This window comes from Columba livia, chromosome 6 (assembly GCF_036013475.1).
Source record: "Columba livia isolate bColLiv1 breed racing homer chromosome 6, bColLiv1.pat.W.v2, whole genome shotgun sequence".
Taxonomy (NCBI): domain Eukaryota; kingdom Metazoa; phylum Chordata; class Aves; order Columbiformes; family Columbidae; genus Columba; species Columba livia.
The window spans coordinates 20,675,710-20,688,500 of NC_088607.1; the positions used below are offsets into that span (position 1 = coordinate 20,675,710).

A 12,791-nucleotide genomic window follows, 5' to 3' on the forward strand; every position below is an offset into this window, starting at 1 on the left:
CTTCAGAGTATATTAATAGGCCATTTGATGAACAATTCTATACAAACTGTATTTCAAACTTTTTTTTTTCTTATCTCTTTCTATTTATTTGAGAACTGTTCTAATAAAGACCAGAGTTTTATATTTATCTGGCATGTACAGAATTTCAGGGTGATTAGACATGTCACTGATTACAGAGTGATAGAGTTTATTTGATAACACAAATGGAAAAGTAATTATGCCCACTGATTTTATTAGATGTCTTTCATTTTCTTCAAATCAAACTAACCTGCCAGCCTCCAAATCAGCATTAGGCAAACTAACTGAAAATCTTCCTTGCAATTTTAAAGTAATGAGAAACTTGTTATACATTTTTCTGCCTTTATGACCACAATACTACTATTATCAGGTAAGATATAATTATTATATAATTCGGATTTTATTATACTGTATGCCAATATGACTTAGGTCTCACAAGAAAGAGACCTAGTTTCTTCCTTAGAACTCTTTAGTTGTTCATAGCATTAAAAATAAACCAAACATTGCAGCCTCCATGCAAGAGGCATCACAGAATACAGCCCTTCTGCCCCTGCAGCAGTTTGCTCCTGTGCCTCATCCAGCTCTTGGAATGCCCGGGAAAGAGACAGAGGGTGAATAAGGAACTTCCAAAGTCTTTGAGGTACTTGATTAAATTAATACTTTCAGAAGTATTTTTCTACAAGTAATTATACTGTTAAAATTAAAAACTGCACCAGAACTGCAGATACTAATAACTGAGTAAGTAGCCTGAATCAGGAAACATATCTTTAATTACTTACCTGCAGTTTTGTTCATTTAAATTTCAAACTTTCATTTCAGCCTTTTTTTTTTACTTTCTACCTTAATTAAAGTGGAACTTACTAGATTATATTTAAATATTAAGCATAAATAACTAATTTACCAAGAAATTATTTCATAAACACTTAGCAAAGAGAACTTAATTTTCTCCATACTGTTCTGCTATATTTAAATTCTACTTTGTTCATCCAAGTTAAATGTTAACTTCCCTAGTTTATTCTCCACTTGAGCTGCGAGTTGCATGCTGGTTTTAAAGCATATTAATTAATAAAAATAATTCCTGGAAAAAGTATTTGAACTGAAGTAAGTCAAGAGACAGCATAAATGGACAGAGAAGTAGGTCTGTCTTTCTTGGCTTATTCTGCTACTCCACTTTCCAGAAGCAACTAAAGCCAGATGAGAATAATTCTATTAGAAACCATTCTTTCAGGAAATAATGATTATTTATTTGAAATTAAATTCAGAATTGCATGTTAATGAAATAAATGCATTTAAAACAGGAAGATAGTAGTTCCTTCTCAGGCAGTCACTTATTAGATTTTATGTGTAAGTAGCTGAAATATGTTGGATACTTCTGATACACATTGTCAGTAAAATAACTCAAGCAGTGACCAAAGCGTGCTCTCTGCAAGCCCTCATGTAACTTTACAGTGCTTCACCTCTGAACAATACAGTTCTGTTACTCGATTTTAAGTTACCCTAACACAGTTACTTAGTTTAAAGCTGACCCACCTTTGCCTATATGGGCTGTAGCTTCACTGGAAAGAAGCATTTTAGAAAAACAAGTGATGTCTTGAACTTTGTATTTACCATATTTCTTGCTGGTGAATAGTATATAATACACCAGGTCTTCGAAGTGAAAATCTGAGATTACCGAACACCGGGCTTTTTTTACATGGGGCGCAATTAAGTAAACTTCTATGCAAAATAGAAGGACTACAGCAACTTGTAAATTCAAAATGTGCACTGACTTGAAGAAGTTTTCTGGACATAATTTAAAAGCCTCTAACAAACATGTCCTTAAAAGCAGAGGTCTTTTGAAGGATAATAAATAACCTTTACTTTGAAGGAGGCAGAACATTGCCCGAGCATTCAGAATATAATGTTCTCAGCTCTGATAACAGATATGTCCCGGTGCTATTCCTGTCACCACAGATCAAAATTGTAATCGTAACTGTGGATTTTTAAAGCTCCGTGTGTAAGACGAAAAGGATTTACCCTTATCGTGAGAGGAAGTAATTACATCATGAGGGAAAATATAACTATACAGAGAGTTTCCAAGCATTTGAGTATCAGCTACTTAGCATAAGTACAGGGGAGAAAAGTTCTGAATTGGAAGAAGATGAATACAAGGGAAGATGTTAAAGTCACCCTGATTTCTAAAAGTGAGCCTGGGTAAAAGGAAATTAAAGATTAAAAACATGAAATATACAGGTGACACTAGAAAATAAAATGAGACCTACTGGTACCGGTTTTTGTCCTTCAAAGAGTTTTTTCTTGAATTGTTCCCTTCACTAAAATTATCTTCACTTTCTTCAGATTCCAAACTGCGACTGCAGCTCCGAATAGTTTGAAAGATACTGATTGCTGTTGATTCTTTTTCTGGATTATTTAAACCATCGTGGCCTACTCGTTGCAAGAAATTATCTTGTCCACTGTAATCTGAAACAAACTAGAGATATCTAAAAGATTAATATAGTAAAAACTAAAATATTGCGTCATCTACCCATTTGAGACATTTTTACAAGAATTCACAATATTTAGCATGTATTTCCTATTAGCTTCTAATGGGATTTTGTACCCGCTTCCAATCCTAAACAGACCAAATCATTCCATAAATCAAGTAATGTAAGTTCCATTAACTACCAAAAACTTTTTTAAAGCCTCAGTCTTCATCTTTTCATGTAACAGTGGCATTTTTCTTTTAAAACCAAAATGATAAAACTCAAAGGAATTTATTCTTTTCATAGAGGAGAAGTTTGATCCACTGAGCTTTTAAATTCTGTTTTTAAGGAAATTAAACACTTCCAATTCCCAATGAGTTATGTGGAAGGTCAGAGCACTTAACAGAAAATAGCTACATCTTTAAAGATTTACATACTTACTTTACCCAAATCATAAACATGATCTTTTTCGCACTAATGTTAATTTCTCAGTACCCTGATATTGAACTAGATATAAACAACCAAACCTAAATTGCTACAGTAACTATGGGAATGAAATTGGAAGTCCATGTAACTGAACAATGTGGCAACAGTGGTTTAGAAAACTTTAATTAGATGATGCCTTAGTATAGAATAATAAACAATACAAAATAAAATAATAAAAATAATATAAAAGAAAACACAGGATGGCTATGAACATAACCTCTTAGAATATCAATCTCATTTACCTCTAATGTTTCATCCTGGCAGTTATACCGTGGACAGAGTCTGATGAGGCTTGATGCTCCATCCAAAACTTCACAAAGCTCTTTTAAAAATACACCACAGAAAGGAACGACTTTAAAGCCTGGGATATTGAGTGCCCGGTTGACCACTTTCCTGTATTCAGATGATGACTCATGTTGTGCCATAGCATCTTTCAGACTTCGCATGGTTTCAATATCAGACTGGTCCATAAATTGCCACATTTTTAAAACTTTCCTTGACCTATTACAAAAAGAGATCACAACATTTTTTAATAAACTTAAAAACTATTTACATTTAAGTCCAATACCTTCAGCATATATGTAACAGAGGAAATTATCATCATTACTCATAAATGAATGAATGAAATCAAGGTCATTATTTTTATGAAAATTCTGGACTATTTTCCCCTCTTTGAATTATTAAGGAACAAAAATAAAAAGGAGAAACAAGCAGTCTGATCTATGGGAGTAGCGTTTGACATTTTAATGTAAGCCTAGCTGCATAAGACATACAAGCAGGCATTATAACATTTTCATTGTATAATAGCCTTAAATTTATAACGGCTTGAGAAGAAATAAGAAAAGATTAAGGAAATGGCAAAAAATAAACCAGATGGTTTATTACAAATTCATTTAGTTGTATTATGAAGAATCATCAAGTTAGCAAAAGGGGTTTTTTTAAATTCAATTTATTTAAAATAGTTTACATTGATTTTTTTTTTTTTTTTTGCCATTTGTCTCACAAAATAAATTGTTTCTTTTCACAGAAATAAGTCAGGACCATGTTCCAGCTCTCAGGCACCAATGCAGCACGGGAGATGAAAGGAATCTTTGATTTCAAACAGAAACAGCTCCTGATGCTCTCTGAGGACTGCGAGTATCACTGAGAGATCTCCTACCTTGTGAGCTGTGTGTCTATGCAATGAGATGGCCTTTCCACCCCCTCCTGGCCCCAGACATACCAAAAGGTCTGTAGACACGCTAACAGGAGAATGTCCTTAACCCGTCTTTCTGTCCCTGTTCCAGAAACACTGCTGATCAGCGCTAGCCTTCCTCTCTTTTTTCCCTTGTGCTGTGCAGATGTATTACAGATAAAATAAGGCCCTTAACTGGCTTTGTATTTTCCCTCACAAATTACATGGCTTGGAGGCTGTGGATGCATTCTGCTCAAAGACTCCCTGTGCCTACAAGTGTTTCAAATGTGTTTTATAAACCAAAAATATAAACAAATAGCTCAATAAGAATCCTTACTGAACTGTGAAGAGTGGCAATACAAACACTTTAAAGCTTTGTTACACAAACACTACAAGGAAGGTCAAAGCCAAGACCCCTGTTCAGTCCTATTCGCTGCCCGTGCACAGGCACAGTGTTCCCGCTCACCCGGCCCGGGGGAACCTGCAGTTCCATGGGAAAGCTGAGAGACAAACTGTCCTTAACCCCACAAGCTGCCTTTGTCCTCAGACACTGCAGGTCTGGCTATATAAGACCATGACCACATGAGATCCCAACATCAGTCAGTATAATTGGATGGGTTAAAAAAGAGGTACAGCTCTTTGTTTGGTTTTGTCAGTTTTGGTGTATGTTTGTTTAGGGTTTTCTTGTTGTTGTTGGTTTTGGTTTTTCCCCTACAATTCAAGACTGACACTTTTAGAACATTATCACAATTCTGTTTCACTCACGTTCTGGAAACTCCAAACCCAAGTTACATTAGTTTTGGTTGATCAGATAAACCACAACTGCTTTCCCACTTTCTTTTCACATTTAAAAAAATTATCTTTTTAAAAAAAAAAAAAAAAAAAAGTATGTTTTCTAATGTAACGTATTTAGCATGTATGAGGAAAACAAATGGTGTCCCCAGAGCATTTTGAAAAAAACAGCTTTTAGCATGATTCATTTGTCCAAAGGGGATTACTAGAAAGTCACAGGGTGAGATGATGTGATTTAGCCACAGATTCTGTTTAGTCCATTGTTCTCTAGAGATCCCTGCTTAACAGAATCTGCAGTGTAATCTGTCACTGAAAAGCCATTTAAAATAAGAGTTGCCAGTACCTTAGCCCTGCCAGAAATTCCATTACAGCATTGTAGTTGCCCATATTCCAGCAGCATTTTGCCACATGAACTAAATATGAGAAGACTTCTCGTTTCTCCTCCATAGAACCTGCAGTCAGGATCAGCCAGGTAACCCACGAGCTCACCTTGTAAAATAAAACGGACAGGACAGTCAGCCAAAACAATGTCACTTGGAGCTTCCGTTCACACTTGATGGATAACGTGGAATTTTTTTGTTTCCTTCCATCAGGAGAGTATCACTCATAATTCTGCTTACACACTCATGGCCAAATCATACATGCATTGCAAACACAGCTTATACACAGACATACATTAGAACAGTCATATCATTAACTACTCTAGAAGTACTTATACTAAACAAAAAACTACTGCATGTTAAGATATTCTGAACATGCATTCAAGCCACAGAAGAAAATGGACAGCTTAAGGTAGTGCTGATTTCTAAAGCCAGAAGAGAGATCTCCAGTGTAAATTCTCATTAACAGCTTACAAATCTCAGCCTCGCACTGAATAACCCAGCTTCTTACAACATGGACAGTGCAAATTGATAAACTGGAGTTTTTATTTTTGCTTAACAAAACTGGTAGCTGTATGTAACTCACAAATTTGCTAATTTCTATATGCACTGAACATTTAAAATCATTCACACTATTTGCAAGACCACAAATGAAGTAACAAAGAAGAAACAAAACAGAAAAACCACCACCTTCCTAAGTGTGACCTTACTATCAACTTCTGTTCAGTGGTTACTTAATGCCAGAATCAAAAATTAACTTAGTACATTATTCTGTTTGTATTTAAACAAATAAAAATCAATCCTGCATTTTATCAGTGTGCAGATTTTTTTTTCCAATTTATGTTCCCACAACATCCATAAAAAGTAGCTATATCTTACATGGAAACCTAATTTAAACTAACTGTTTCTTTTTGCAACATGATTCCCTGGGGGCTTGATTTTTGTCATTGTGTAAACATGTAGGGAGAAATAAACGTGATTTGTTTACTGACACTGAGTTCCATTCTTCGGTCCTGAAGGATTCAAGTGTTTACAGACAATACCAGTGCAAGGAAAAGCTTACAAAAATTAGAAAACATTAGTTCACCCCTCAGGGGGCATAGACTTTTATTTAAAAAAACAAGCATGTGGAATAAAATGTAAATGCATTAGTACTAACAGAAAAAAAAAAAAAAAGAAAAAAAACCCACAAAAAATATATAAGGGTTCCATTTATGCACATCTATACGAACAGAGTGTTCTGAGCCTCTCCTGATGAAGAACAGCCAAAGAATATGAAAAATCTAAGTTACCATTTAATTTTTCTGATGCCCAAATCAATCAAGTTCAATAAATGAGAAATGTGCAGATGGTAAGACAAGCCATAGCTCCAGTATATGCAACGTACATGTGTGTACAAACAAATCACATTTTTAAGACTGAATTCCTGAAGAAATGAGGTTATAAAATCATTCTGTATTTCAAGCGGTAAGGACATACTCAGGAGTGCATACCATGGGGATGCTCTAATGGGATGTGAGGATCAAGGGACAACAGACCCGTTAAGACACAGTATTCTACCTGCTCCAGCCCTCATTGAAAAACTTCGGTATGGAAGGCAAGAGCTGGAAGAAACCTGCTTCAATTCTAGTGATAATTGAAAGAAAATAGGTTAACTACTGTTTTAGTAATTACTGTAGGTGTTTATAACTAACAGGTAAAAACCAGAAAAGATGAGGATCAGATAACAGGTACAGAGTATTCAACCAAGGTAGAACTACCAGAGTCTAATGTTGTACATGTGAACATGCTTGGGTAGCCTTCCCAAACACAAACTTAATGCACTGTTGCTGTAGAGGTCACAATACAAAAATAAATAAACAAAACCTATTAATATTGGCTGCCCTATAGAAGATATATCTAATTGCTGCAAGAGCTCTGAATGAGAACTTGAATTTAGCTGAAATTTAATTTGAAGTGCTCAATTGGTTATTCCTAAAATGTAAAACCAGAAGTGTACACAGAAGTGTACACCTGAAGAGCACAAGGTATGGGAGGAAGAAAAACAACAACAACAAACAAACACCTGAATACAAACCAGAGCACTGTAAGACATGGGGGTCAAACACGGGCAAAACCAGAATAAAAGGTAACAAAGATAAAGAAAAAAAAAAAAACAAACACAACAAAAATTGTAATACAAAACAGTTAAATCTGTGATTCAAGTTTGGAATAGTTTTGTTCGTGTATGCTGGAATTAAATTACATATTGTTTTTGGATATTATTCTGATTTTCCAGAAATGGCTCTGTTAAGATACTGTAAATGCTAAACATGGAATCTCACACAGAAAAATAATATTTGTTTGGTACAAAATACCAAGCATGGTAATGACAGTTTGACTAATATTTGTTTAAACATTTTAAACAATAATACAATTTTTAACAGATCCATTTTAATATAAGGTAGTAAAGATGTAATGGTCAGGAGAAACAGTATCAAAATTAACTAAGAATGTCTAAAAAGGCAACTGAATTCAGACTCCTCACTAAGAAGTAATCTTGAAACTAGGACAGTTACTTGTTGAAATTTTATTTAATAGAGAGTTTAGGACTGCTATAAACAGTTATGACAAACTCCTACAAACACTCTGTACAAGCAAACAAAAAATGATAAAGGTCAGTATGAACACTCCTTTGCAGCCTTGAGATGGCATACGTGTATGTAAGAGCAAAATAAGGTTGCAAAAGCCACTGGTCTCCCATGAAGTTTATGCTCACTCCTCTTGCAGGACAAGAATAGACTTACAGGAAGAGTAGAAAACATTAATAAAATCTTTCACTAAACAAGAAGGAAAAAGAAAGTGTATAAATCTCTAAATTTAAAAACAGAATGGGCAAAGGCAGATATAATGGATTGGGCAGAATCAGGGGACAGAACTGAGAATCTAAAGATACCATCCAGCCCAGAAAAATAATGAACATGCGTGCTTTAGAAACTTCAGTATTTACATTTTTCCTGGAGATGAGGAAAAGTGCGAAGAGCAGGCGGAGACACTTAGTCAGATAATGGAAAATTTCAATCATATCACCATACACGTTTATGAATTTAGGAATGAAACAGAATTGTTCCTGTACATATGCTACAGACTGTTTGGATTTAGAGTTCTTTTATGTCATAACTAGCAGTTGCCAGGAGCATAAATTGACCTTTCTCGTGGTCTGAATAGTGTCAGGTCTCCATAAAGTATTTCTGTGAATTATTCAGAGACTGTTGGTTGATGAATCTGAATGCATCATATAGGCCCCAGAAAGGGGGACTTCTCAGAAAGCACGTGGGCTTCTCAAATAGCAGAATAGCCTGGTATCCCAAAACTGATTTATTGGAAGGTTTCGTCAGTTTGACACTAGAACAGAGATGATTAAAATGCAACAGTACTGTCAGAAAGGAGGGAGCAGAGGACAGGAGCTGGGAACAATGGTCATGTCATTACATTCAGTGAGGTTTTTGTTGAGTGCTGTGGCTAACATCTGCAACAGCTTTCCTAGCCCTAGCTTTTTTAGTGAAGACAGCTGGAAAGGGAAGAGAATTCAGTCAGATAACAGTGCTGAGGGAGCACTTCCCACAAATTAAATGTGGTCCTGGAGCCCAGCTAGGAAACAAACACAGAATTAATGAGCTGAACTATCAGTTATCCATTTAAATGCCATAGGGGATTTTTGTCATAGTTTTGAAGGTGGGGGATCTGGTTGAATCAATAGGCTTTAAAGGAGCAGAAAATCAAAGCTGGACCTCAGCTGACTGAGGTCACTTCCCAGCTCTGAACACCCTGAAGATTTTATTCTGCCCTGACAGACTGAACTGATGGTTCCAAGAACTTTATCACGAAGAACAATATTCTAAAGGTCTTAAATAAATGCACACAGGAATAGCTTGGGTATGACATTAATTTGAGGTGATTACTCATAAGGGCCACCAGTAAAATGAGCCGTGTACAAACAACACTGAAATGCAGGTAAATTGAAAGGACTGCGATCTTCAGGAAAAATGTGTGATGGCTTACAGGAAACTTTATTATATTAATTAAAACAACACTCAATAAACATACTCTTGATTTTGTTATTTATTGATAAATATGTAAGCAATCTAGAGTATATCTTCAAAGTTATGCCTCCATAGGAATCACTGACATTCTCAAATGACTGTGGAGCTACCACAGGATCCCCAAAATACCCAATAATGCATATACTACTTTTTTGCCACAAGAAATAACAAAGTTTTCAAGATCTTCATTCAAATGAAAGTTCCTCAGCTGCTTCCTGTGTACACCTGAGCTAGATGCACCTCACACAAAAGAAAGCAGGGCACAACCCTGTATATGTATTTATTTCTTGGTGGCAATGGAATTTACCTGGAGGTCGAACTGAAAACTTTGCTTTTTCCAACTTGGCAAGCAAGTAGCACAGACAGTATTTTGAAGCAGCACAATTTCTCTGTCACCAAAACTGGGTGTGATCTCCAACTCCAAAAGGGTTTTTCCAGCAGGGGAAGAGAAGAAAGGGAAGCTCCAGCCTGGCAGGCTCTGACTTCTGGACACCTCAGCCAGATGGATACAGAATGGCACCTCCTCTTCCAGCAGTTCATTCTCGGTTGGCTTGCAGAGCCACCTCCCCAGCTGCATCACACCTGAGGAGCACCTAACTGGAAGATGAAGCACCATCAGGTACCAGCTGCCTGGTTACCAGGTGAACGCTATGGCAGGGAGAGGTCTTCACAGCTCGGGCACTGCCTGAACCAGCTGGCTCCGGGACCAGAGACAGCACAGCCCAGCCAAGAGAGCGGACAGTAGTAGCCTTGCCAAGAAGATCAAAATACACTGCAAGGATTCATCAGCATGAGCAGTAACATTTTTTGGACCAGGTTTTTGTGTTAGATATAACTTTAATGTCAGATCACAACCTACATATCAACATATTAACCCTTATTTCCTGAGTTTACTTTTTTCACAATCTACTTACATAGTTCTGTTTACATGGCTCATTTTAAACTCCCTTCAGAACAGAAATCACCACGGCAAACCTATAAATAGATTTCCGCTGCATTGCTGATGAGTCTCAAAAGTATGAGAAAAAGTATCCTGGCTTCATTACTATAATCCACATGATTATAAGACACAAGAAAAGTCATAAATTGAAAAACGATCCACTTAAATTGATAATTACATCCATCTTTTCATCCTTCAGATGGATAAAAATGAATGTCCTTCAGGATTACTGCATATTAAGTAGTAAACAATAACAAATTAAATACTTATTTAAGACTTAAATATTTTCTGGTGCCCTAAAAGCACTGACAACATTGTGCCAAATTGTAGCTTAGCAATGATCTCAAGTACAGTAATACAAAAATATCTGTAAAAGCTTTAGGTTTCTTTAAATTGTCTTCTTCTATCACCTCTTACTATTTTAACTGCAGAGACCTGAGATCTATTCTTTTCAGTAGACTTTTTCAAAAGGTTTTTAGGCTTATCTTACTTTGATCAAAGTTCATAAATGAATTCAAGTTAGATATTGCTAATGCATTTGGGAAAGGCATATTACAACTCAGTGTTAATCTTCAAACATACTGTGAATATTTTGAAGTCAATGAATTAGTGTCATTCAATGTTTCTACTAACTTAACTTGAAATTTTTCAGAACTGTGGCAATGATAGACCTTTATTTAGGACAGACAAACCTTCATTAATCGGGACATCATGTTCCCAGAAGGCTTCAGAGATTCTGTTCTGATTTTCAGATTTCTTTTTTTAATTTGTATTTTTTTAAGGCAATTAGAAAGACAAGTTCCTATAACTCAACTGTCAGAATTATTAGCAGAAATATACATTTTTAAAGTATAGGATTTTCTTCACAAAAATTAAACAAACTCACCCTGAACTTTTAAACATGGGAAATCTATATTAATCATTCAACATACAATATGAGCCCCTGTATTTGATTACCCAATCACTGAACAACCACTGATTTAAAATCAGGTCTATATGCAGGCAAAAATCTCCCAATTTGTCAGGGGCAGGATATAGCTTATTAGTGAGGCTCAGCTGCTTTTACCAATAAAATATGAGGGACATAAAAGAGACACCCATGACAGAACTTGATCCTCAAGTTATGGCACATGACCTTCAAGTCCTTACAAGTGTAAACTACCGGACTGTTTACCATTTACTCTACAGGAATCCTGCTTCATGCAGAACGCAGGATGGAACAGTGCTTAATGCATCTTGGATTATTAACTGTATCCCTAAATTTACCATGGATTTACTTTGCTCCTTTTCTTCTTTTAGTCTTTTAGTACTCAAGATTATAATAATTCATATATATATTTAAAAGTATTTACTAGCCTTCATCTAGTTGCTAGAGAACGTATTATGCAATTTTTTTAATAGGAATTAATTTATTGTTTATCTTTTATCAGAAGGTAGTATCTTTCATCTTTCATACAGAGGTGGTATTGAGGGAGGAAACTATTAAGAATCTCCACCTGCAAAGCCCAGCGTTTTGTTATTTGTACTGCTTCACACTCATTTCCTCCACTCTAAAGTTTATAAGGCTTTTACAGCAATTCCCAAGCTACATACTTCAGGGGGTGATGCTACATGGAAGAAATTACGTCTTCTATTTTTATATCACATTTTTTAGGAACTTCATAATACTTGAAAAATGCAGCTTTCAGAGGTGAAATGAGCAAACACAGCTGTCTACCTGAAGTTTAATACTTACCATTACTAGCAAGTAAAATCTTTTGATTTACCACAACGTAAAATTACAATACATACCTTTTCTAATACCTAATATGCACAAATTAGCCATGGATATCTTTCTGTAATAAATTGTAGCTGATTGAACTAGTGCCTACACTGGAGTAAGAAAGCAAGCAATTTTACCACTGACAAAATTAAGTATGTGTATGAGAAATCTCTGAATACAAAACAAGAAGTGGAATTTTCTGGTATCCAAAGGATAAGCATGACAATTTGTAACCCATCTAACCAAGCCTTTCTGGTTTGAATGATTTGTTTTGATAAAATCAATAAATTTATGTAAAATCTGAAGAACATGAAAAATCCATGTAAAAATAAATAACCCTCATCAGATGTCATGTAGTATTTATGGTAAGAGGGGGAAAAAACATATATTGTCTTGTTTAAAAGCAGAATTCTTAGTATATCGTTGTACTTGACTTCTCCCTCTTAAAAAAAAATATCCATGTTTCACAACACTACAAAGTCTTTCCACAAAGTAGAAGTGTTGGTGAAGGATATTATTCTTATTTTTATGAAGCAGATTCCTATTTATGAGGGTTTTTAAAACACCGGCAGCATACAGCATTAGCATCAATAGCTGGCTATCCTGTGTTCCTTTGCATTGCTAATGTGCACAAACCCATCAGTGTATAGGGATGAATATAAGGAATGCACAGAACTGATATATTTCACATGGGT

At 35.5% G+C, this 12,791-nt stretch overlaps 1 protein-coding gene across 12 annotated transcripts in view; it reads right to left on the reverse strand.

Moving 5' to 3' along the window:
- Window positions 1-12,791, reverse strand: part of PLCE1 (phospholipase C epsilon 1) — a 154,929-nt gene that overhangs the window by 37,476 nt on the left and 104,662 nt on the right. For 11 of the 12 annotated variants that reach the window (XR_010473517.1, XM_065067458.1, XM_065067456.1 and 8 more), the window contains 3 exons: window positions 5,276-5,421; window positions 3,209-3,467; window positions 2,280-2,488 (listed from right to left, as the gene is read on the reverse strand). Coding sequence is in view for 11 of the 12 variants with exons in the window: in XM_065067458.1 (XP_064923530.1) it covers window positions 2,280-2,488; window positions 3,209-3,467; window positions 5,276-5,421 (614 nt within the window). In the remaining variant the exon portion in view is untranslated. The remainder of the gene's footprint in view (window positions 1-2,279; window positions 2,489-3,208; window positions 3,468-5,275; window positions 5,422-12,791) is intronic. The other variant, XM_065067457.1, reaches the window with a different exon arrangement.